The following is a 25,997-nucleotide window of genomic DNA, read 5'->3' on the forward strand; positions in this document are numbered from 1 at the left end:
TCTGCTGAACCTATGAGGTGAACTTTGACGTTTTTATGCCCTCTCTCAAGATTTAATTCATATTATAGAATATAATTGTGCTACTTTAAAAAGTTAACTCCATAACGTTCCTTTCAACTCATTCTCTTCTGCATTTGAAAAGCACCTGAGTATGGACATATTCTCCAAGCATGCATTAGAATCAGAACTCTCTAAAAATGGAAATAAGCACAAAGTTGTGTTTAAAAAGTAAATGTGTTTACAGAAGAATTTTCTGCTAGTGACATAGGAAATTAAAAATGTGAGTAAGGAAAGCAGGTTAACACCTTACCTTGTAATTCAGTTTGTATATTATCAGTAAGAATTAGGTCATGCTAGAAAACAAGAAATGCTATTCTATGTGTTGGGAAGATGTGGCAATCTGTTATTGTTTAGATTCTATTTATTTATTGTTTAGATTTGTTTTTGCTTATTTGTAATTCACACTTTATTTGTGTTTTTATTTCACAGCATTACTAGAAATGGAACCCATGGTTTTATGTATAAAAAGTGGTGCTATGTTGCTAAGTTTTACCCTCAAGCAGATATATTTCCTTAATCACATATATATATGCTTAAAATTAATATATTTCTACCTGGTAAATCTCTTGTAGTAGTTGTATTGTATTTGGCATTCAGAGAAGGTCAGGAAAAATAATTTGTAGTATTGGGAAATTTGGGAAATTTTATTCTGAATAGCTATTTCTAGAATTCTTTTCTGTTAACATATCAATAAAATGTTCTATGTTGTTTCTTTCATTGTTAATTACATCCCTTCCATCTATGGGATTCATCATAGAAAAAAAGGTTAAGAAACTAATACTTTGCACATATAAGAAAATACTTAAACTTCATGTAACATCTGTATCAATATAGTCTGTTTATTTCTGTTTATAGAAGTCTTTGTAACTTTCATGACTTAGTGTATCTTCTATTGAGTACTTTAGACCATTGATAAGCTTTATTCAGTGGCATATGGTCTGAGTCTGACATGCTTTGAAAAAGAGTACTGAGTTCTGATAATAAGGATTCTGTGAAAATGGGAAAACCAGCACAACAGATATGCTTTGAGAAGCTATGGGATTTTAGCATCTTGAAACAATATATCACACTCAAAGGGACAGAACTGGGCTGCGCAGTCTGTTAGCTCATTCTTGTCCAATCTGGTCTCCTTTCTTTTGGAGCCAGCATTGTCATCAACTTGCTGAATTATATTCTGACTGGAATGTACTTTAGGCCCAGAGTAATGTATCTACTTAAATGGAATCCTATCTCTCTACAAAAGCTTTTTGAGTATAATAAATTTAAAATATAAAAAATTCTATTAAGTTAAAGTAAATGGTTCAACAGCTTACATATGTGCCTCTTCTCCCACCCCCTAAACAGATCACTCCAAAGAATATAGATCTGTTTCTCTTTTATGTACAATATTGAATATTTTTGTTTAACTATTAGGTGGTCTGACATTTCAAAGGCTGTTTATTGGAAAAATACTGATGCATTACAACAAACATTTGTTAAACAGAAATGAACATTGAAATTGAAACGTCCTATTGTTTTCATTGTGCTATAAGTTTTATAGCATGCCATCTTAACAATTATACCTTCTTATGGTATCCATTTTTATGTGATAAATAATGTGTCTTATGTCTTCATGGAGTAGTACTACATATCCTTGGAGAAACTGAGATTATAACCCAAATAATTTTTGAGAATCTTATTTTACTGAATCAGATTTGAGAAAGGCTACTGTATTACTTTCAAAATCAATGAAACTTCTTAATTTGAAACATACTAAGCTGTATAAACAAACTGTGATATTAACACTACTGCATTATATAAAGAATAATCTTTTATAAGCTTTGTAAATTGATAATTACAGGAAAATAGAAAGTGCTGAGGAAATATCTACTAAAAATGTTCAGCTTTCAGTACCTGAAATTTTCCATTTTTTTTGCTTGACTTAAGATAATTTGATCAAGATGAAACTCATTTTAAAATACAAAATAACAAATACATATGATTCAATAAAATCTATTTTTTAAATCCTGTAGGCTACTTTAGTAGTATTTTTGTTTGATTTCTATCAGCTTTATCTCCAGAAACTGTATAATAAATGAAGTTGTTTTTGTGATTGTCCTCTTGAGAGTTTCAGGGATTGCCAGTTCAGATAGGCAAAGCTTTGTTTTTAATGCACTGATTTATGTGATCGTGTGGTGGGGAGAGTAAGAGACAGCTCCCCAAACCTCTTATCACAAGATGTTTTAGTCTTTGAATGGAAAACAGCACATAACTTTTGAGGTATGATTGTTATAGGACACTGTGAATCGCACAATTCAAATGTACTTATTTACAAAACTAAACAATCTAAAAGTGTTTTTGAGTTTAAAAGCGACAGTGAATCAATATAAGTTGAAAATACCCTCGCAGTAAAACTGGCTCACACATAATTTATGGGACAATTTAACAGCCTCCTGTTTCATCTTCATTGCGGACAGTGTACGTACATTATGGTAAATTTTAGAAAAGTTTATTTCTTATATTCACAGATACATGCAAAAATACTGTTAGTTATGTATTATGAAATACAATGAACTGCTAATACACTATAACATTTCTAATGTGTTTGTTATTCAGAATATTGCCTACTCTATACATTGCTTTTTATAAATTAATATTACTATTGAATTTTACCTTCTTTTTATGTATCTTTAGTATAAGACAACTTCGTCCTACATTGTAAAATCTTGCAAGTTTTGTATTGAGCATGGGACTGACCCAGACCCCCTGAATATGGGAGTCATTGAAGAAACCTCGGCAATCTATGGGGCCTTGAATTGTAGACCAATATTTATCCCTGGCATACAAATGGACTTGGGTAGTCCATTCCACATGGAGGGATGCTGTCTCAGCCTAGACACATGGTGGAGGGCTTAGGACCTGCCCGGGATAATATGACACACTTTGAAGAGTTCCCATGGAGGGCCTCACCCTCCCCGAGGAGCTGAGGGGGGATGGGGTGAGGGTCGGAGGGGTGGTGAGGGGCAGGAGGAGGGTGGAGGGGAGCGTAAAAGAGCTGGGATTGACATGTCAAGCAAGCTTGTTTCTAATTTAAATAAAATTAAAATAAGAATAAACAAATGAATAGGAGTAGAAGCAATTGGTTCCTTGCATGGGTAATATGGGCTGCGTATTTTTTCTAAACTGTAACAGCCAGATAAAGGTCCCTTAATTGGAGATTTTTGAGATGTTTAGTTTATGCACACCCAGAAGAGGAAATGTATGCAGGTAACGTATGATAGAAGTTGTCAGTAGAAAAACAAAATGAAATCAGATCTAAAGACAGTATTGTTTGTATTTCTATTTCAAGGATATAAACTTGTACATGTTACTTTTTCCAAGTTCTCCCTCCAGTACTGAGTACTAGTGGCATGTATAGATAAGGCTATAGAGATAACTAAAACAGAATATCATTTAAAGGGTGTGATACTGAATGCTCATTGCAGGAAAAGCTTCCTATGCTGTCCCTGAGGTTACTTTGTACTTCAAGGACAAGCCTTTCCTTCTGGAGTACATTTTATAAGCAAATAAAGTTTGCTGCTTGTTGCCATCAAGTTTGTGTTGCATTCATTATTTCCAATATACAGCTGAGATGAATAGAACATTCAAAGAATATTATAAAACATGTTTAAGAAAACATGTATATATATGAAACTTAACTGAGATAAATGGAGCTTAGACATGAATTCTTTAAAAATACAAAAGCTAGGACAAGAACATTTTGAATATTTTAAAACTTAAATAACAAAGAAGTTATATAGTTTAACTTTGAAATAAAGAATCATTTAGTCATTGTTTCCAGTTTAATAGAAAAGACACTTTGAATTTTCACCATAATTTCAGGGCAAAAATAAGTATATATAATTGTTTACATACAAATTAAAACCACAACAGAAGTTAAGTAGTAGGTAAATGTTTATTTTATAGGTGTTTAAGAAAATTATAATAAAACATAAGTGAATACTTTGAAACATTGGGTCTGTTAGGATATTTTAAATAATAAGTAAAATGAAGTTTGAAAAACTAAGGATGTTTATAGACAAAGGGTTGATACCCATAAGCACAAAAGGCTATATTATACCAATAAGAAAAAAAAGATCTGTCCCGTCTACTAAAGTGAAATGCTAATTCCTCCCCCCCCCACACACACACGCAAAAAATAAGGAAATATGAAAGGCTTTTAGCTGCTGATCAAAGCAATAAGGAATAAGCAAAAATAATCTGTCTGTTTTCTTTAATGATCAAAAAGTTTCAAACTCTGTTATGATAGTTAGGAATTTTTATAGCAGAAAAGTTCAGAATAGATATCCTTCAAGCATCTTCAAACTGTTTTTACCCATTGGCAATTTGGATGTAAGTCTTGTAGTAGCTTTTATTATGTGAATTTAATGGGGGTATTTAAATGCATATATAAGGTTACTACTATTATTCCTAATATATATATATATATAGATAGATTAGGGAGTCATGTGACTTCCTTAATGTGCTCTAAGTTTAGTATGAAAGCTTTGTTGGGGTAGTTACTGTCTGGTAGGATTGCATCTGATTATTTTGGTTGTTTGCATTTTTTCATGTTTAGACACAGATCCAAAAAGATAAATATATTTTTAATATAACAATAATTTCCTGAACATTTTAGACAATATTAAATCGTTTTGAATAGTCTTTAATCATTAAGGGGAGTTTGTGATTATCATCATACATTTTTCTCTTATTGCCTAGCACTAAAATAGGTAAAATGGAGAATTTGTTTTTACCAAGTAGGAATTCTTTTCAGTTTACCCAGCTTTAATGAAAACAGTAGAGTGGCTATATATTTGTGCCCATATAATGTAATTAAAAGCAAAAAAAAAAAGTGCCACAAAGCCATATCAGTCAAACGTAATTGAAATGCATGAGTATTTTGAAGCTGATGCACCTGCATCTTGGATTTGTTCTTGTATTGGCAGATGGAGAACATCATTGGGACAATAAGAGATTCCAACCTGAAGCTGACTCTAGCTTTTGGAATAGGAATGCATCATGCTGGATTGCATGAAAGAGACCGAAAAACTGTCGAAGAGCTGTTTGTGAACTGTAAAGTTCAGGTACTTTTTCCCTCTTCCATGAACACATATTTCACAGTAACATAGAAGTTTTATTTTATTTAGCTATAAGACATTATCTTTATCTTTTATCTTAGGTTCTCATTGCTACGAGTACATTAGCTTGGGGTGTAAACTTTCCCGCTCACTTAGTAATTATTAAAGGAACTGAATATTATGATGGAAAAACAAGACGCTATGTGGATTTTCCCATCACAGGTAATTTTTCTTACTGCAAAGATAAATTAAGCTTATATTTCATCCTTAGCAGTTTAGGTTTATATAAATTAAAATTTGAGAATTCGTCTCATTTAAGTATATAATAATCAAGTTAAGAAGTATATTGGTTTTTAGTAAAAATGCTTCAGAAAAATATTGAATCTTTTTATTTCGTTTAATATGCCCAATTCATTGATTATTATTAGTGGTTTCAAATTCATAAATAAAAGTTCTGGTTAATAACTATTAAGGACAATAAATTTTGATTACAAACTATAATTAATATACTTCAAGGGCAAAATCGTCTTTAAACTATAAATCATTGCAAAGGTTCCTACAGATTTTAAAGGAAGGAAATGTTATTCTCTGGGAGGGTAAAAGATAAGAACTAAATAGATGTCTTATCCATGGTAAACAGTAATCAAAATGCCTCACAGGATAGGTTTTCCTGTATGTGCTTCATTTGTCCTTGTTTATTTAAAAGAGAATTATCACTTATTTTGTGTGGGTGAATGTATGTATGCATGCTTACATTATGTGTGAGGGCACACCAGCATTATGTGTGCTTTGGGCGTGCAGGTGGAGGCCAGAGGTGGGTACCACTTGTCTTTCTCAATCACTCTCTACTGTTATTTACTAGAGCAGGGGCTCTTGCTAAAGCTGGCGTTCTTCTAGTCAGTTAGCAAGCTTGTTTTAGAAACCAGTCTCTGCCTCCCAAATGCCAAGATACAGAGAAGTCGTCATGCCCTTCTGGCTTTTATATCATGCTGGGTCTCATTCCTGTCTTCACACTTGTGCGGCAAGTACTTTATCCATGGAGCCATCTCTATAAGCCACACAATATCAGTATTCCTAAATAGCATCTGAAATCATGTAACTCAGGAAAACTTTATTTCAACTTGCATTACAAATAATGTAAGCCACCTTTTTAAGAGCTCAGTATTACATCGAAGTTGCTTATGAAATACAAATTTTGAATATAGCACGTACTACATATGTGTTTGTACTATGTATATAAATTGTGTGTGTGTGTGGTGTGTATGTGTGGTGTGTGTGTGTGTGTGGTGTGTGTATGGTGTGTATGTGTATTATAGGTTGTAGTAGTGATGATCAAAGACACATGTTCTTAAAGTATTCAGTTGTCACCAGGCGGTGGTGATGTACACCTTTAGCCCCAGCACTCAGGAGGCAGAGGCAGGTAGGTCTCTGTGAATTCAAGGCTAGCTTGATCTACAGAGTGAGTTCCAGAACAGCCAATGCTACACAGAAACCCTGTCTCCAAAAAACCCAAATTAAAGTATTCTATTTTTTGGAACGAAATTATTTTGGTTTTTTACTATTTTTAAAACAATCTTTTATATTACATATCAATCCATTCCCCGTCTTTCCCCTCTTCCTGCTTATCCCCATCTCCCCCACACACACTACCCCCATCCACTCCTTAGAGAAGGTGAGGCCTCCCATGGGGAGTTAACAAAGTCTGTCACATCACATTAAGTCAGGACCAAGTTTCCCATGTATCTAGGCTGAGCATAGTATTCCTCCATAGGGAATGGGCTTCAAAAAGCCACTTCATGCACTAGGGATAAATCCTGGTCCCACTACCAATGGCCCCATAAACAGTCACCCACATTCAACGGGCTTAGTTCAGTCCTATGCAGGTTCCTCAGCTATAATCTGGAGTCAGTGCGCTCCCACTAGCTTGGAACAACTGTTTCTGCAGGTTTCCCCATAATGGTCTTGACCCCTTACTCATATAATCCTTCCTCCCCCTCTACAACTGGTCTCTGGAAACTCAGCCCAGTGCTTAGTTGTGGATGTCTGCATCTGCTTCCATCAGTTACTGGATAAATGTTCTATGGTGACAATTAAGGTAGTCATCAATGTGATTACAGGGGAAGACCAGTTCAGGCACCCCCTCCACTATTGCTAAGAGTATTAGTTGGGTATCCCCTATATGGAAGGAAGTAGGGATAGGGTGGGGGATGCGGGAGGAGGGGAAAGAGAGGAGGGGGAAGGAGAGTGAACTGGGAATGACATGTGAAGCAAGCTATTTAAAATTAAAGTAATAATAAAAAAATTTAAAAATTAAAAAATAAAGGATATGAACAACCAAAAAACAAAAAAAAAAAAACAAAGAGTATTAGCTGGGGTCATCCTTGTGGATTCCTGGGAATCTCCCTTGTGTCAGGTTTCTAACTAACTCCATAATGGCTCCCTCTATCAAGATATCTCTGTTCTTGTTTACCCTCTCAGTCCTTCCCCCAACTTGACCATGCCATTCCTTCATGTTCCCCCCCGCCCCATTCCTGCCCTCCCCCTTCCCCTTCTACCCTCTCCACTCTCTGCTCAGTCTCCTGATTTTGTCTATTTCCCATCCCAGGTGGATCCATGTATGTCTCTCTTAGGGTTTCCTTTGTAACTTAGGTTCTCCGGGGTTGTGGCCTGTAGCTTGGTTTTCCTTTGCTTTATGTCTAATATCCACTTATGACTGAGCACATATCATATTTGTCTTTCTAGGTCTGGGTTACCTCACTCAGGATATTTTTTTCCAGTTCTGTCCATTTGCCTGCAAATTTTAGGATGCCATTGTTTCTTACCACAGAGTAGTATTGTATAAATGTACCACATTTTCTTTATCCATTCTTTAGTTGAGGGACATCTAGGTTGTTTCCAGGTTCTACCTATTATGAATAATGCTGCCATGAACAGAGTTGAGCTAGTGTCCTTGTGTCTGTTCTTGCTGTTAGAAATGTGCCCCGATCAGTAACTTTACCTCATGCTCAGTGTCACTACATGATTCTTCCGATTTTCTCTTCCTTAGATGTGCTGCAGATGATGGGGCGAGCTGGGAGACCTCAGTTTGATGACCAAGGGAAAGCTGTAATTCTTGTTCATGATATAAAAAAAGATTTTTATAAAAAATTTCTTTATGAACCTTTCCCTGTGGAATCAAGGTAAGTTTGGTTTTAAAGTAATAGATTTCATTTCCTAGTGAGGTTGTGTTTTGCTTGTTATGTTCCTTTTCCCTACCACTGCATATATCACTGTCCCCCTTCTTACTTTTTATTTTGAGACAGAGTTTTAATAAGTTACCCAGACTGACTTTGGACTTAGTCAGTAGCCTAGGCAGGCCTTGAACTTACAGCTTCCATGCCTCAGTCCCCTTCCCTACAAGCTTGGATCCCTGAACTATATACTACCAGGCTCTACCATTTGCTTGTTTGTGTTTTCCAAAGATGAAGAAAATTTATGTATTTATGTCTAAACATCACGATTAGAAACATAGTAAAAATTAAAAAGATAATGAGACATTGTGAACACCTTTATACAAATGATTTTTATACATTAGCTTAACGAGTAAAATTCATTTAAAATTTACTTAAACTGGCACAATAAAAAATACAAATCATGAGTTTCAGATCTGTGAAAGCAATTGAATTTGAAATGTAGATTTTTTTTTCATACTGAACCCGTCTGACTCAGCAGCTTCAATGTTGAATTCTTTGTAGTGCAGAAGGAATAGTATCAGCCGTAAATGAGCATTCTCCTAATAATAGAAAAGGAAGGGTTTGCAGGGTGTAGTGGTACACACTTTTAATCCTAGCACTCAGGGTGCAGATTCTAGAAAATCTGTGTGAGTTTGAGGCCACCCTGGTCTACACAGCATATTCCAGGCCAGCCATGACTAGACTACATAGTAAGAACCTATCTAGAGTGACAGAGACTGAGGAGAGATGAAAAGAAATATTAGAAATAAGTTTCTAGTTTGTTTGATGGAGTCAGAATAACTTAGATGCTAAAATTCTGTAAGAAATCTTTTTAAGAACTTAATAGACCTCTATATCTTTTGAATGAATACAGAAATATAAAGCTAAACATCACTAAATTAAATGCAGCTGAAAACAAGTAAATCTAATTCACCACAAAACAAGTGAGAAAGTAATATGACCATCTCATATGTATTTTTAAAATATTTGACATGATGCACCCATTTATGACAAAACTAATTTACTCTGGGCATTGTATAGTAAATAGATAATTTTTTCTTATGCTGTGACCATTGCTAATATTTTTTATGTCATAAATTGTTCCATAGTTATAATCCAGTGTGGATGTTTTACCTGCATGTATGTAAGGGCACTACATGCCTGCCATACTAAAGGAGGCCAGAAAATGGCATCAGATACCTTAGAACTGGAGTTAAAGCTTATTGAGTTCCACTGTGGGTACCAGCAACTGAGCTCAGGTCCTCTGCAATTACTCTTTACTGCTGAGCCATCCCTCTAGCCCCACAGTTTCCTCCTCTTGTGTTTATTGTAACAGCGAATCATTTAACCTTTCTAATATCACATACAAATGTTTCTATCAGATTGTGATGAAAAAAGAAAATTGCTAGATTATAGTCAGCCCTCAAATGGATAGTGCCAGTATTCTTCATGCTGACTGTATCCATTTTCATTCTGTCAGAATAAATTGAGATTGACATAGAGAACATTTTTTACATTGTAAATGAGTCTTTTTTAATTTATTTGTGTCCTTTACAAAAACTAATTTGAGTACTTGCATATGTTTCTATTTGTAATTATTTAGGTTTTTTTGTATGTTACATAAGAAACTAAAATTAGCATGTTATTTTCCAGTCTTTCAACACATCTGATTACCTTTGTATACACCACAGCAGCGTCCTATTTTCCCAAACACTTAATATTCACTGGGTGAATAGAGGAAATATCTTTGCTTTCTCCTATCTTCCCTTTCTCATGAGTTCCCTTTTAGTCTTCCTTATACTCATTCTATGCTTACTCCAGCTCTTCATATGTTCTTCATGTCACTCAACAAACTACCTCTCTTGATTTGCATCTTCTTCCTCTGTAAGTTTCTAGCTCCCTTCCTGCCAGCCTGTGTTTTGTTTTTCCATATAACTTCTTTTCTTAAAATTTGATAACAAAGATTACCATTTGTTGAGTATTTACTAGGTACAGGTAGTAGTAATTGTTTTCAGCAGGTTGTTACTACTGTATTATTGTAGTACCCTCTGGACTCTGTACATATTCATGTGAAAAATGCAACATACTTTTTTACAAGAAAGAAAGTGTAATTATATATGTGCTAGTTAATTATTAAGTGTTAAGTTAATGATGCTGAGTGATGAATTTATAGTGTTTATAACAAATGCAGTTATGAACAAGTAATCTGCAATATAGTATTTATGAATTATATACAGTTGTTATACATAAATTGCATAAAGCCACTTTCAGATAGCTTAGAACATAAAAATTTGAACCTTTACTGAGATAAGTGTTTACTGTTCATTGTATTTCTTGTCTCTTACTCAATATTTAGCTTATTAGGAGTGCTTTCTGACCACTTAAATGCAGAGATTGCTGGAGGTACAATAACATCTAAGCAAGATGCAATGGATTATATCACATGGACTTACTTTTTCCGACGTCTTATCATGAACCCCAGGTAAGTATGGGGCTCTGTGAAAGGGCAATTGCAAATTGTATGCACAAAATGCACAGGTACTTGCAAGAAATTGAAAGTCTGTGAATGTTTGTCAGCTCTTGGCACATTGTATAGATGCAAGTTGACCAGAAAAATCAAATATATGGTCATGGTATATAAGAGGATGGTTGATTGTATGAATTTGCTATTATATGAATTGCTATAGAAAAATTTTCTTGTGCTGTTGGAAGATAAGACACTGGAAGTCATTGAGGAATCTTCTAAATTGTATGGTAGTAACTGACTTAGGTACAGTAGATTTTAAGAAAGGTTAAGAATGGTGAAGTTGGATGGGGGAAATTATGAAGCATATCTTAGGGTTAATAAAAGCCCTGAAAGAGAAGATTGCAGTGTGTTTGATTCTCTCTTTCTCGCTAGCTTATTAGATCTTGATTTATTAGACATGTATGAGATGTTATGTCAAACTCTGAAATACACATATGTTGCCCTGGTGTTGTTCAGATCCGGACTGCTGCTGAGCGCCGTGTCTCGGTTCATGGTTCCACTACAGCTTGAGTCTGTGTTGATGCCCATGGCCTATGTTACCACAGGGTGCCATAGGAACCATATGTGTTAAAATCCAAGGGCTTTGCTTAACCATTCCCGCCCTTCATTGGCCCTGGGATAGCTGGCCCTGCCCCTCATAGTAGACATTGCCTCTTTACTCCCACTAAGGAGAGATGGCCCCACTGCTCAATATCGGCATAGGAGAGCTGGCCTGTGTGGCATGGACCTAGGAGAGCTGACTCTACCCCTCACCTGAGGGGTATAGTCCCAATGGCCCAGACTGACCAACAAGGCTACCACCCACACCCACACCCACATCCTGGGCCTTGGGTTGGCCCATCCTAACATCTACCCCATCTATGACCTGCTGAAGCACATGTTTGGTCTGATTCTGCCAAATGATAGCCATAGGATCCCCATGACCCAGGACCGCAGCAGGATATCCAAGAGGAGGGTCCAGTGATGATAGTGTTCCAGAGGCTAGAGGCCTTGAACCAGACCAGTGGGTGATTGCAATGAACATTTGTGGGTGGGGTTGATAGGACAGAAGGGAATACTTTGGACACACCATTGCTCCCAATGCCACTAGGATGATTGAAGAGGCTTGGGGAAATAGAATAGAGGGAGAATCGAGGTGCTTATTTGTTTTTAATTAATTTTGGGTGGGGGTTTCTTTTGGGTGAGGATTCAAGGGTGAGAGGCAAATATGGGAGGACTGGGGGGTGAGTGGGATTGGGGTGCATGATGTGAAATTTCCGAAGAATCAATAAAGAATTGTCATATTGAATCAAGAAATCAAACTAAAGCTACTCTGGTTCTGTGTTAATTGCTAAGAACACAATTAATGACTTAATGAGATGTGATCTTGCACTTCCTACCATTTGTTTGTTAGTCTGTACCATAGTCAAGTCTACTTTAAAAACTGTATTATGTCAGCGAGCTTATATGATTAGTGCACATGCCTATGGGACAAGCAAGTTCAATAGCAGGTTGCTGGTTTTTTTCCATTTCTTTATGTGTATTCTAAAAAATAAAAACTCTAAGGTTTCAATTAGAAATAATTTAAGTCTATCAAAAACCAAGAAATGTCATGTACTCCAAACCTATCTTCCCCATGCTAATATCCCATATTACCACTGGACAGTTTCTCAAATCAGAAAACTGACATGCAGCCTTTATTGAGGTTTCACCTATTGTCTTCTGATCCCCCGTTCTATTAGAATCCAACCTAATATTGTATATTAGAGTTGTCTGACTTGTCTACCCTCTGTCATTTTTGTCTTTCTTTATCGGAAAATGCTGCCTCCTGATGAGTGCTAGCTGGTTATTTTGTATGCCATCCTTTGGTTTTGGCTAGGCATAAGTTTCCTCATATCAGGCCTTTTTTACAGTGCCACTGAAGCAACCCTGTTCTCATCATGTAGTCTCATGATATTCCTTTCTAGATGTTCTTTCTGTATTTGCATGCCACCTGGATATGAGGGGCTTCAAAATATGCTGCTCGGTTTGCTCCATCAAATTCTAGTTGTATTTTCTCACCAGCATTTCATTCTCACTATGCCTAAGGCTGACTTATTCATAAATCTATCAAAATTCTCTAATCCCATTGTCTTCTGTTGATACATCATTTCTTTGCCTTTACTTCAGAATAAATCACTCTGCACCTGCTTCAAGTCTACCCCTAGTCTAGTCCCACTTGGACTCTGTCAAGCAGTATTGATCAAAACTAAGATGAATTACATAAAATATAAATTAGATACTCTTGCGTTTTCTTGTAAGATAATGAGTAAGAAATTTCCCAGGTATTTTAGGTTGGATCGGTTTGATTTCATTTTGATTTTTATACTGAGGATATCTAAATATAATCATAATAAACAATGGTAATTAGAATGAGAATCATCAAACAGTGATGAAATTTTAAAGGGAAATTATACTTAGGTATCTGAGCCAAGAAATTTTGGGTGTCTCCTGTTTGGTTGTAGGCATCATTCATGTAAATCAACTTGTGTTTCTGAGTTCACATTGTCTCACAAGTTTTGTCTGATGGTCAATCATTGCCAAAGAGGAAATTTGGGAACTGGTTGTCCAAATATTCCACCATCTTAATGACCTGGTTCAGAGAAGCTTCTCCTTGTGGTAGCTGTGGCCTGCTGCCTTGACCTCCAGGACAGTTCCCAAAGACACCGGAGGAGAGAAGTAGATATTCACCTACAGCAGCTCCAGCAACCAGGTCCCTTTCCTTGGAGCTTTTGCTGCCACTATTGTACCTTTGTATTACTACCTCCCCAACCCTCATAGCCAGCCAGTCTGTGGCAGTCTTTAGCTATTCCAGTCACATTGATAAATGCTACTTCAACTGATCTCTAGGATGCAAAGTATCCACTCTTGAATCTCGATGACACATGTGCTTGTTCTTTTAGTGGCTATCTAAGTAAGTGTTTGAGGTATCTCTGGTTAAAATAAAGCTGTCATTATTCTGCAGTACAAATGTATTCCTAAATTTTCTGTGTCAGTCAATCAGCCCAGAATACAGAAATGATTTTTTTTTAAACAGCTCTGTTGGTAAGGTGCTTGCTGGATAAGCATGACAGCCCAAGTTCCAGCTACAATTCTATTTTGAAAATGCATTAGTAAACAAAAGTTTTTCCTTTGCTGTGAATAAAGCCATGTGCACTATATAGGCTAAGGCTTTGACTTTCATTGTGGGTAATATGGACACAATTGCAGTGTTTCAGCACAAGACATGGGTAGCATGTTTTTGTGTCATAAGTCAGGTCATATAATAACTCTTGTCAGTGGTTTATAGTTCCTTGCTTAAGATAGAAAACCTCAGATCCATTTATTTTTATTGAAAGGGGATGTTAAGACAGGGTCTCACTGTGTAGCTCTGATCCTGTCCTAGAACTTACTGTGTAAACCAATGTGGTCACAAACTCAGAGAAATTTCTGCCTCTCCCTGCCCAGTGCTGATCTTTTTTCTAAATCAAACTTAACATTTATTGTAAGCTACATACAGTTTCCAAATACATAAAATTGGTTGAAAGGTTGTACAAAAGAATAATGACTAGAAGTGATAATGTACACCTGTCATCTCGTCACTCAGGAGGCTGAGGCAGGAGTGGTGCCACAAGCTTGGGGCCCTTTTGACTTATATAGTAAGACTCTCTTAAGACAGTATGAAAGAGAGCAAGCATAAGAGTGCAGTAGCTGCAGAATTAACAACATGCAAAACAAAACAGAAGGCAAAATAAGAAACAGCTGACCTGAACAAAGACTGATGGCTGGGAGGCATGGGACTGATCCAGACCCCCTGAATAAGGGTGTCAGTGAGGAGGCCTAGGCAGTCTCTGGTGCCTTCGGTAGTAGATCAGTATTTATCCCTGGCATATAAATGGACTTTGGGGAACAGAGTGGGGATTGGGTAGGGGACCTGGTGGGGGGGGGCAGAGAAGGACGGGAGGGAGTGGGAGCTGGGATTGACATGTGAAGCAAGCTTGTTTCTAATTTAAAGAAAAAAAAAAGAATCAGGAGAAGGATGCTTTCTATAGCAAGTTCAATCTCTAAAAAGGTCTTATAGATTCTGAGAGGATGTAGGTAAATAAAAAATGTAGGAATATGTAAAGCAAAAAGGAATAGAAATCCAAATTTACAGTTCAGCCAAATAACAGCTGTATGTAATTTCAGTTTATCTATAAAAAATCAAAATAACACAAATATTTTATAAAGTACAGTCTTTGAATAATAATTAACTTATCTATGTACTGTTGGAAAAGACTGTGTAGAATCATGACAACTAACATGTAAGACCACGAAGATATAAACATTCTTGGAGTGGGACAGAATGCACATAAACAGAACACTCCTTGAACTAAATGACAGACCAGTGTTCTGAGTTAGGAATTGTTTTAGATTTTGAGGTATTTGCATATGACTAGTGAGATATCCTAGAAAATTATCATGCAAACCTTTTTTTTTTTTTTTAGTGTTTCTATGTTTTGACCACAACCTGTTGCTTGAGTTCAGAATTTGCAACATTCCCCGTTTTGATTTCATATCAGGACTACTCAAACTGGATAAACAGAAAAAAAATTAAGAATGGGGAAAACAATATAATGGATTCAGATTTTAAGACTTATTCCATCTTAAAGGATGAAATTGAAACATTACGTAGACTAGAACAAGAAAAAATAAATGTTTCCTCCCAAAGACAAAAGCATGGGTCCATAGAGTTCTTATAACTTTAAAGACTTCAAGTAAAGGATGCAGAAATGATATAATCAGACATTCATTCAAGATATTGTTAAAGAATAACAAAATTTAAATCTAGAAAGAGGCTAATAAACATGAAAATTGAAATAATGATGTTTGTAGAATTTCTTCATATCTGACATGCTTTTTCAAGGGCTTAACTTGGGACTGCTTTCATCTCCTTTCACGGAGGAAAGACCCAGGAGATGAGGCAGTTTACCCACAGTGTCACAGCTCAGGCTCTTGTATCCCCATTCTCCACCAGCTCCATTACCAAGTCCAGAAAACTGGTATCTACACTCATTGCCCACCTCTTTCCTTGGAACTGTGCTTAAGAGTATTCTTTGTGGAAACAATACTTCACAGTTTGGGCTATTGAATGCCTTCCCAGCCTGAACATTGTTTTTGTTTGTTTGTTTGTTGTTTGTTTGTTTTAAATCCATATATCTTTATAGCTACATAAAAATAAGACATGCCGAAAGTCTATAGTTAACGTTTTAATCAGCTGTAAATAAACTCTGATATTCTTTCTGATAAACTGTTTTGTTCTAAACAAATTTCTTACAAACATTTGTCTAGAAGATAAATTTTATCTGTTTAAAATTTTAATTTAACAAACAATTGTTTATACATAGAGGTAAAATTTAAGATGTTTAAGTACATGTGTATGTTATGATATTAATATATTAGCTATAATTTATATCCTTTACAAGTTGTTTCTTTGTTGTAATAACTTTCAAATTGAGTTTTAATTCATTTGTAAATTCGTATTAACTTCAGTCACCCTGCTGTGCAGACTACCAGCACTAAATCTTCCTGGTAACTTAAGCTTTTCGTAATTCTACCAGTATTTCACTTTTCTGTCTTTGCCCTGCCTGTTAAAATCAGCATTCTGCTTTAAAGTTCTGAACATTAATATTTCCAGATTCAGCATAGTACCAAGTGACTCATCCAGTTCGCTGAGGAACATTTCTTTCTTTTTAGAAGCTTGAGTAGTATTCCTTTGTGTGCCACTTCTGTATTTTTTCATCAGTTGATGAGAGTACAGATGTTTCCTTTCATTGGCTGTTACAGAAGATAGTGAGATGAACATGGCCATGCAGAGTAGACCAGCATGGGATTCACTTTCTTTAGATATGAAACCAGTAGTCAGACAACAGAATCACTTGATAATTTTAGTTTTAGTTTTATGGGGAATTTTCATACTGTTTTCTAAAATAGCTGTGCTAATTTATATTCCCGCCAATAGTATCTAAGCAATTCCTTTGCTTCACATCTTCATGCCTGTCTTTGACTATATTTTATTTTTGTTGTCTCTCTGTTAAAATCATCTATCCCCAGAACTAGGCACAAAAGCATAGGAATTGAGGAAACAGACAAGTTTGTTTTAAAAATCTACAGTTTTCTCATATTAATAGCTACAGTGTATGTGATGTTATTTTTTTTTTAGTGCATAAATTGAGATTTGACACTTATCTTAAGTGGAAAGGATATACATATGCAAGGTAGTTTCTGTCCGTACAGGCACACACTCTCCTGTGTGTGTGTGTGGTGTGTGTGTGTGTGTGTGTGTGTGTGTGTGTGTGTGTGTGTGTGCGTGCGTGCGTGCGTGCGTGCGTGTCCAGGTTTATTTACCCATAGAAAAGGAATACTGTTTCCAAAAGACAATACATTATAGATAAATAAGAATGACCTGATTGTACCAATCCCCTTCAGTCTATCACACCTACATTATAAAGTTAGCATATACCACAGCAGCTACTGTTCCTGGCTTGCTAGCTCTGTGTCTGTTTTCACACATGTGTAAGTACATACGCATGTATAATATATATGCAATTGCACATGAGTATAGGCAAGCCTTATGTACTAATATATATGTACACATGTATATACTATCTTGTTCAAATGTATATAAACACATACATTGTTTGCATAAAATAAAAGCTATTCCAAATTGAGTTTGTGGTTCAATTTGTATTTCCAGTTTCACTCTGCTTTTAAATATATCTAGGCAAAAATGAGGTCTTGTCAGCTATCCCTGAGCGCTCTTCCATTATTTGTGTCATTATTACTGCTGCATAATCTGAACATAAAAAAACATTGTGCTGTAACAAATGACTTCCCAGCACTGACAGTTACTGCAGTGGCATTTTGGTACTGATGGAAATTTTCCCAGCAAGCTATCTGGCCAGGTTTTCATAAACCCAAAAGGAAATGGTTGCCACTGTTCACATTAAATGCAAACTGCTTGCTTTAACTTTGTCTCAGTTTCACTTTACTATAAAACCTCTTTCATTCCTAGATGATGAAATTTCATCTGTTTTAAAGTTGAAAAAGATATTCTGAGGTTTCCTTTGTGATTCTTACTTCTATCTTGATAGGGGCTTTAAAGGATAATATTTTTTAAAGTTGTGTTAGATTTTGATTGCTTAAATTTTGTGGACTTTTAAATTTTTATTTCAGGGACAGGCTTGTTATGACTTTTTCCCAGTGGACTGCTAATAGAAGTTAGCTTGTCTAGCCCATGTGCTAGATGCTGTCAGTATCAAACTGCCTTTGACTTTCACACTTCTCGGGGGACTAGTAATTGTTGTGTTCAAACAGCCTGTAATTGTGATCCCGCTGGCTTTCTCAGTACGCTTCTGGCTATTAGAATCATTAAACAACTCAGCACCTGTTAGCAGCATTGTAAATATTCAGCCCTGTTTGTGTGCAGGTTAAGTCCAATATAGAGAAATCTTACAGAGCTCAGTCTCATAAATTAGAGTTTCTGACAAGTCAATTATTGTGAAACTGCGTTTCTCTGTGAAAGAAATGAAATAGCATGCTGACAAAAGATAGGCTTTCTGTTAGTAGCAGGGGAAGATAATGACTTGATGATTCGACACAGTGAGCATGAAACTGCACTCTGATGGTTAGCTGTAATTAAACAGTTGTGTAAAAATCGCTGTTTAAATAACCAGTAAATTATAAATTTTGTACTGTGGAGAGTACAACATGAAAACAGACCTTTTTAGTTAGCTGCCACATGCTTTTTCAAGTTAGTAAAGTGATTATTGAAAGTAATGATCTGTCCTTTTACTTAGGTCAGAAACTGGGAAGTACAAAGTTCACTTAGAAGAAGAATGGGAATATGTCGTGCACACAATCAGATCTCTCAAAATGTTATGAGTCCTACAACATAATTGTGCTACATTTATATTGTTTTGTAATACCTCAAAAAATATATATCTAATTATGATGGAAAGTATATTGTAGAAATTTTTTGTAGAATTAACGTTTTAAGTATTCTTGCCTTCAGACCAAATATTAAATCCCAGAATGTGTTGTTTCAGAGAGGTCAGTAAAGTTCAGTTCCTTGGACTGAATTTGTGTTCTTACAGTGGTACCAATGAGAACTTTGACCACATTTAGAAAAAAATTAGGAATGAGTATCTCCAACACCATTAAACATTTCCTTTTAGAATAAGTTGATTGTTCAGGGGGTTGAATTGTGAATAATGCTTTGTGGGATGATTTGTATTCTCAGAGACAGCATGAATTTGATCAGTTTTTTTTTTTTTTTGTTAGCAATTGATTTTAAATGGTTACAAAGCGTTTCCCCCAACTGGATTATCTGGAGGAAATTAATCTTCAAAAATGCTTAGAAGTGAAATTCACCACCAAAACAAAATTATAATGGATAAAGTAAAATAAAACAAAATATAGTGAATGAAGCAAAATCTGTGTTGAAACATCTATCTTAAGGAGATTTATAATTGATGGCCTTCAATATTTTTAGACCTAACATTTTTATTATAGTATAAAATGGCAAGTTGACATTCCACTTAAATAAAAAAACAATTTATTCATGGTAGCAGTATCCATGAGCTTATTTACATTAAATAGCCTAAAATTTATAGCTAAAAGTGGAATGTTAATTTTTGTTGCATGTTAATATTGTTTCATATAAATTTAATTGCATGAAGACTGTTTTCTTAGTTTAAAGGGATGTTACTCATGCATTTCTCTCAGGAATTATTTCTAATTAGAAATAACTATTAAATTTAATTAATACAGACAGTTGCTGATCATACTGGAAATGTGTAGGCTTAACAAACCCAAAGATTATCAGATACAGAGGGAGTCCTTACATTGCAGAAAATTTGAGATATCTTATTTTGAGGATTAAAATTAGAGGGGAAACATCTTTTAATAAATTGGAAATTTGTGTACTTGTAACACTTCAGGTATCCAGAATTTTTTATTATTTTATCTTTTATTATGTATGGTGTTTTGCCTGCATACATGCTTGTGAAGCATGTGATTGCATGGTGCCTGTAGAGGCCAAAAGGGGGCACTGGATCCTCTGGAACTGGAGTTACTACAGTTGTGAACCACGATGTGGGTGCTTGTTATTGAACCTGGGTCTTCTGGAAGATGAGCAAGTGCTCTTAACTGCTGAGCCATCTTTTTCTAACCTTTGTGTCCAGAATTTTTGTTTTCACATTAAAGCAGAAAGAATGACCCTAACAAAATACCACATATTCTTCATTTCCCTGAATAAAGGAAATAGTTCTGACTTTTTCTAATGCTTTTTTTCCTGCATAGGCCTGTGACATGAATATGAACATTTTATTTAGATTAATGATGCATAGGGTTCAGCACTTGTTGAGTGTCTCTATTGAAAATGTGACATTGAGGTTCATGAAGAGAGGCTGTTTGCTTGAACAGCAGTAGTCTTTCTATGAACAAAAAATAACTGTGTTTTGTTTCATGAAAGATTATTTTACTAAACAAAATCTAATCATTTACTGGCTATTCCTCAGTGAAGAGTTGAATGAATGTAGACATTTGAAATTCTTGTGTCTTACAAATTTCAGTGGAGACACATTGAAGTGCTCTTCATCATTTGCACTAACTTCTCTTTCTATTTAAAGTGTATCATGACACGATTTTAATTCCTCACTCAAACACTTTAAATAAATTTTAACTTTTGATGAAGTGTTTCTCCATCCCTCTGTGATGGTGATTTCATATGGGTCTCTTTCATTTGAATTTGTTGACAGTTTTTTCCAATCCTGTTGAAATGGTGGGATTTTAGTGAAAGGAGTCTGTAAGCCTCTGAGTCTACTTTCCATTCCACTCTTGTCCTTTCTTGGAACAAGAGGAGAAGTAGGACATTATATATCTTCTCCATCCTGAGTCCAGTGGAATTTCCTGGCAGATTAGGAAATTGCCATGATTGTTTGTGTAGCCTTCACATTCCAGGTTCCTTCCCAGAAACAAACACCTTGTGTTTAGGGATTTGCCTTTCATGTTTGCAGTGAAGAATGAATGATCAGATGAATTACATGTTCTTACAGCTTTTATTTGGAAAATATGCAAAGCTGGACCTTAAGGATTTCTGTGCATTAGATGTTAAAGTGCTTTATTTTAGCTTGGTGATTTCCTTTCCAGACAGTAGAACAGCCTTTGTTTTGCAAAGCACTAGGAGAAAAATTCTCAAATGTTCTTAGAGGCACTCATCTACCTCTAAGATTAGTAGTTCTGATTGTTTTGTAAAGTTGTTAAAGGTGGATTATTATAAAAGGAAGTGTGTGTGTGTGTGTGTGTGTGTGTGTGTGTGTGTGCATGCATGCATATTTGATTTCAGCCAAACTTTGCATTTTACACTTTCTTTTGAGGCGGGGGAGTAATAGAATAGAACTTTTAATAATTTTAGGCATTTTTGTCTTTACACAGGTCACTTAATAAATGTTATCTGCAGAGCTTAGGAGAGTAGAGAGAAAAACATCAAATTAGTGTTTTAAACTATGAGTGAAGCCCCCTACTCCACCCCATTAAAGTAGCTGGATCTTTAAGTTCAACATTAAGGGATAGTAATGATGATGGCTCACTAATAAAACATGGACTTCCTGATGGAGAACTCCTGGGACACAACTCCAGGTCTGCGATATTTATCGTGTCTCTCGGCACGAAGGCCTAGGAGGGGGTCGGGCCTTCCTGAACACAGGCAGCAAATCAGTCATGAATACTTCAGTTTAGATTCACATCTATGGGCTCCTGAAAGAGAGGTTCCTGGAGGGCTGAGGCCTGTCTTACCCTTGACCCTGGCCAGAATGCAGCCCAGCGACATTTGCCTTAGTATTTTGTCCTGTTTCCTTGGGACAAAATACTAAGTACTTGTGGGTAGCATTTTGCACTTTCTAAATTCAGTGTATGAGGCTACTTTGGAATAGATGTGTAAAATAAATTCATATCAAGCTTAACATAAGAAAGTGTTTTTTCATCTGGTTAACATTTTATTTGTCTATTTTACATATTTTAGCTGTATTGTTTTTCTCACTGGTATTGGCAAACTTTAGTATTGGGCTTTTGACCTGTAAAATGAGAATGTTAATTGTGGTTGTTTTAATTTTTCATTGCATATTTTATTTGCTGTAAATTCATGCTTTTAAAATTAAAATAGTAGACACATCTTGAAACTGATGTCACTCTTTTCTAGCTACTACAACTTGGATGATGTCAGCCACGACTCCATGAACAAGTTCCTGTCACATCTGATTGAGAAGTCTCTGGTTGAGTTGGAGCTTTCCCACTGCATTGAAGTTGGAGAGGTGGGACTTCTGATCCAGCTTTTGACAGGGGGGGTGACTGGGGCTTGTGCTATTGAAAGTTGCAACAAATCTGTTGCAGTAACAACAACAGTATGAATGAACTATTAACTCTCAGAGAAATGGGGGCCTCCATATCAACTTACCTTGTTTTATCTCTATCTGAAATAGGATAACCGCAGCATTGAGCCACTAGAATATGGCCGAATTGCCTCCTATTACTATTTGAAGCACAAAACAGTCAAAATGTTCAAGGACCGTTTGAAACCTGAGTGCAGCACTGAAGAATTGCTTTCAATTCTGAGTGTGAGTTTTACACTATGGGTTATACATTTCATACCTTCTCTTATAATTTGGAACTTATACTGTTTCCAGGTCCAAAAATTTACCTGAGTGTGTTCAGAGGGGTGTTCCTTCTTCTAACAAGGGTTTTTTTTCTATTTTCATTCATAGAATAATCTTGTAATAAATATGATCATATGACCATCAAGAGCAGGATCCTCCTGAGTAGGATAGGCGCTGTTGGTATATGAGCCCAGATTATTTTGCACTCTCCAAAGCAAACCTGGTAATTCAGTGGCCACTCTAGCAAAGATTGAAAACTTGCTGTTTGTTTATTTGCATGTTTCCTGTTGAGTGCTATGATGTTACTAAAGAGCCTTTTCTTAAGGATCCATATGATTAAATTCTACTTAAAATCCAGAGCAAGAGTCGGGCATTGGCACATGCCTTTAATCCCAGCACTCAGGAGGCAGAGGCAGGCAGATCTTCTGTGAGTTCAAGGCCAGCATGGTCTACAGAGTGAGTTCCAGGACAGCCTCCAAAACAATACAAAGAAACCCTGTCTCAAAAAAAACCAAAAAAAAAAAACAAAAAGAGAAAGAAAAATCCAGAGCAAGAAAGCCCACTCCCGTCTTCCTTCCCATCTATCACCTTCCAAAACAGGGAACAAGATGTATCATGTAGTAAATCTACTATACTCTTCTGGCTCCCTTTCCCCAAAAATCTAAAACCTAAGTTTAATGTTGGCGTTTAAGGTAGATTCTGCACAAGAGTGAGGTTCTCTGCCTGTACTTTCAGCAACTATAAGCAAGCTGACCTTTGAGCTCCATGGATCTGCCTGTCTCTGCCTCCAAGTACTTGGATTAAAGGTTGTATGCCGCCATATCTGGCTCTTTGTGTGAGTCAAAGTATCCAAATGAAATTTTTGGTGCTTATATAGCAGGCACTTTACCTACTGGTCCATATCCCACACCCATTACAGTATTTTCTTAAAAGTTTGATTTTGTCAGTGATGAAACTATCTCATTTTCAGGGCTAGAAAAATGGCTCAACAGAGTAATTGCTGCCCTTCCAGAGGACCCAAGTTTGGATCCTAGCACAGATACCAGTCAGATTACAACTACATGTAACTCAAACTACAGGAGATCCAACACCTTCTTCTATCCTCCAAGGGCACTCACACCCAGGGCATACACACATCACATACACACATGCATGCGCGCGTGCGTGTACACACACACACACAGACACACACACACTCACACACGTAATAGCCATTAAAGAATTAGAGGTCATGCATGAATTTGAGAGACAGCAAAGGAGAGGTACATGGGAATAGTTGGAAGGAGGAAAGGGAAGGGAGTAAATGTGTAACTATATTTGAATTTAAAAACATGAAAAAATTTTTTAAAGATTTAGAATTTTTTTAAGTTAATCTTTCTTATAATAAAGAGAGTTTCCCATTACTTAAGCTACATATATTTGTCCTTTGGTTTTTGTTTTGTGTTAATCATGATATAGAAATTATGTTCTTTGAAATTTCCTCTTTTATCAGAAATGTCAAAGTATGGTTGTTATTGGCAGAGCATATGTGTTAGAAGATGACCACAGGGTGAAAAAAGAATATCAAAACATTGATTCACCAAAAGCTTTTAAAATATATGAGCCTGTCATTTTCCTTCAGCTATTATCAAGGAGGTTTCTCAATTGCTCCTGTCAGAGAAAAAAAAGTATATAGAATTTTACAGTCAGCCATATATATGTTTTCCTAAAATAAACTTGAATTCATACCATCTATGTAATCATTTACATGTTACTGTCTACTTTTCTGAGGAAATAGAATTTCTTTAGGACGACTGTATTGCCTCTGTAGTATTCACTAGAAAAAAATCTTTTCTTTGAAAGTAAAAGAAAATATTTAATTGGGTCACCTTACCATATCCTTTCAGTATTTTTGGAACTGAGGCTTCATTTTTCAGTATTGCATAATAGAAGATTGTCATGACTGGTTTTAAAAAATTTTATCTCTTAGTCCCATTTCTATCTTACCTACTAATATCTGTTCTCTGTCCTTTTTCTCTATCCTCAGGATGCTTAGGATGAGCTCAGTAGTTTTAAGAATGATGATTCTGTTATCACCTTTCATCAAAGTATAGAGACAACAGGAAGTTTCTGAATTTGCAAGTGATGATAAATTCTTCCACATAATTAAAATTAATAAGTAAGGAGCTTTGCATAGAGAAACTTCATTTAAAAATAGGTGTCTCAAAAATGGTTAATACATTACATCAGTGGTCCTCAACCTGTACATCATGACCCCTCTGGGGATCACATGGCAGATATCCTGTATATCAGCTACTTACATTACAATTCATAACAGTAGTAAAAATTACAGTTATGAAATAGCAATGAAATAATTTTATGGTTGGGACTCACCACAGCATGAGGAACTATATTATAGAGTCAAAGCACTGGGAAGGTTGAGAACCATTGCTGTAAATGTTGTTCTTTCTTTCTCCATGGTCACTTTTTATATGTTGATTCTTCTTTTAATTGCGTATGTATAGAATGCGAAGCACTTGAGATTGGGATATGAAATCTTAGACATTACCAGTGAACTTTGTAATTCACAGATAAGCTGTTGTCTGTGGCTGAGTAGCACTTACATATTGCTAAAGCCCACCAGAGCACTGCATGACTTCAGAAAAAGATTTTAAAGAAAAACAAAATGCATATTCTGTCCTCTATGCAATCTACAGGGGATATTTGATGTATACTGTTCTGTTGTCCTCAGATTAGGATACTATAGAGAAGACTGAATGGCACAAACCGAGTGACTAAAGCCTAGTAAGGTGGACTTTGAATCACTGTATGTGCACTCTGAATAGAAACACTTTCACTCATGTGACATATTCCTAATTAGGAAGTGATTCTGTCAGATCTTACAAGTATAAATTCAAATCATCACTTCTATTGAGATGTTGTAGGCCAAAGACATAAACTTTGAAAAGAGTAAGAATAAGTCCACTTGCCGGGCATTGGTGGTGCACGCCTTTAATCCCAGCACTCAGGAGGCAGAGGCAGGCGGATCTCTGTGAGTTCGAGGCCGGGCTGGACCAACAGCCTCCAAAACAATACAGAGAAACTCTGTCTCGTAAAAACAAAACAAAACAAAAAAAAAGAGAGAGAGAGAGAGAGAGAGAGAGAGAGAGAGAGAGAGAGAGAGAGAGAGAGAGAGAGAGAGAGAGAGAGAGAGAGAGAGAGAGAGAGAGAGAGAGAGAGAGAGAGAGAGAGAGAGAGAGAGAGAGAGAGAGAGAGAGAGGAGAATAAGTCCACTGCCGATGTACTAAAAACTAGAAGATGGAAGTGTGTGTGAGATCAGGATTTGTTTTTCTGTAGACCAGGGAAGGCAGGGCTACATCCAGATCAGACCTACCTGGTATCTGCGTGACTTTTCTGTCTGTCTGCCCTG

The 25,997-nt window shown here is 36.0% G+C and overlaps 1 protein-coding gene across 2 annotated transcripts in view; it reads left to right on the forward strand.

Annotated features, from left to right (window-relative positions):
• Ascc3 (activating signal cointegrator 1 complex subunit 3) overlaps window positions 1-25,997 on the forward strand; it is a 252,501-nt gene that overhangs the window by 149,267 nt on the left and 77,237 nt on the right. For both annotated transcript variants that reach the window (XM_040733169.1, XM_040733170.1), the window contains exons 31-36: window positions 5,028-5,165; window positions 5,261-5,381; window positions 8,206-8,338; window positions 10,728-10,853; window positions 22,135-22,246; window positions 22,415-22,549. In XM_040733169.1, the coding sequence (XP_040589103.1) occupies window positions 5,028-5,165; window positions 5,261-5,381; window positions 8,206-8,338; window positions 10,728-10,853; window positions 22,135-22,246; window positions 22,415-22,549 (765 nt within the window). The remainder of the gene's footprint in view (window positions 1-5,027; window positions 5,166-5,260; window positions 5,382-8,205; window positions 8,339-10,727; window positions 10,854-22,134; window positions 22,247-22,414; window positions 22,550-25,997) is intronic.

This window comes from Mesocricetus auratus, unplaced genomic scaffold (assembly GCF_017639785.1).
Source record: "Mesocricetus auratus isolate SY011 unplaced genomic scaffold, BCM_Maur_2.0 Super-Scaffold_100029, whole genome shotgun sequence".
Taxonomy (NCBI): domain Eukaryota; kingdom Metazoa; phylum Chordata; class Mammalia; order Rodentia; family Cricetidae; genus Mesocricetus; species Mesocricetus auratus.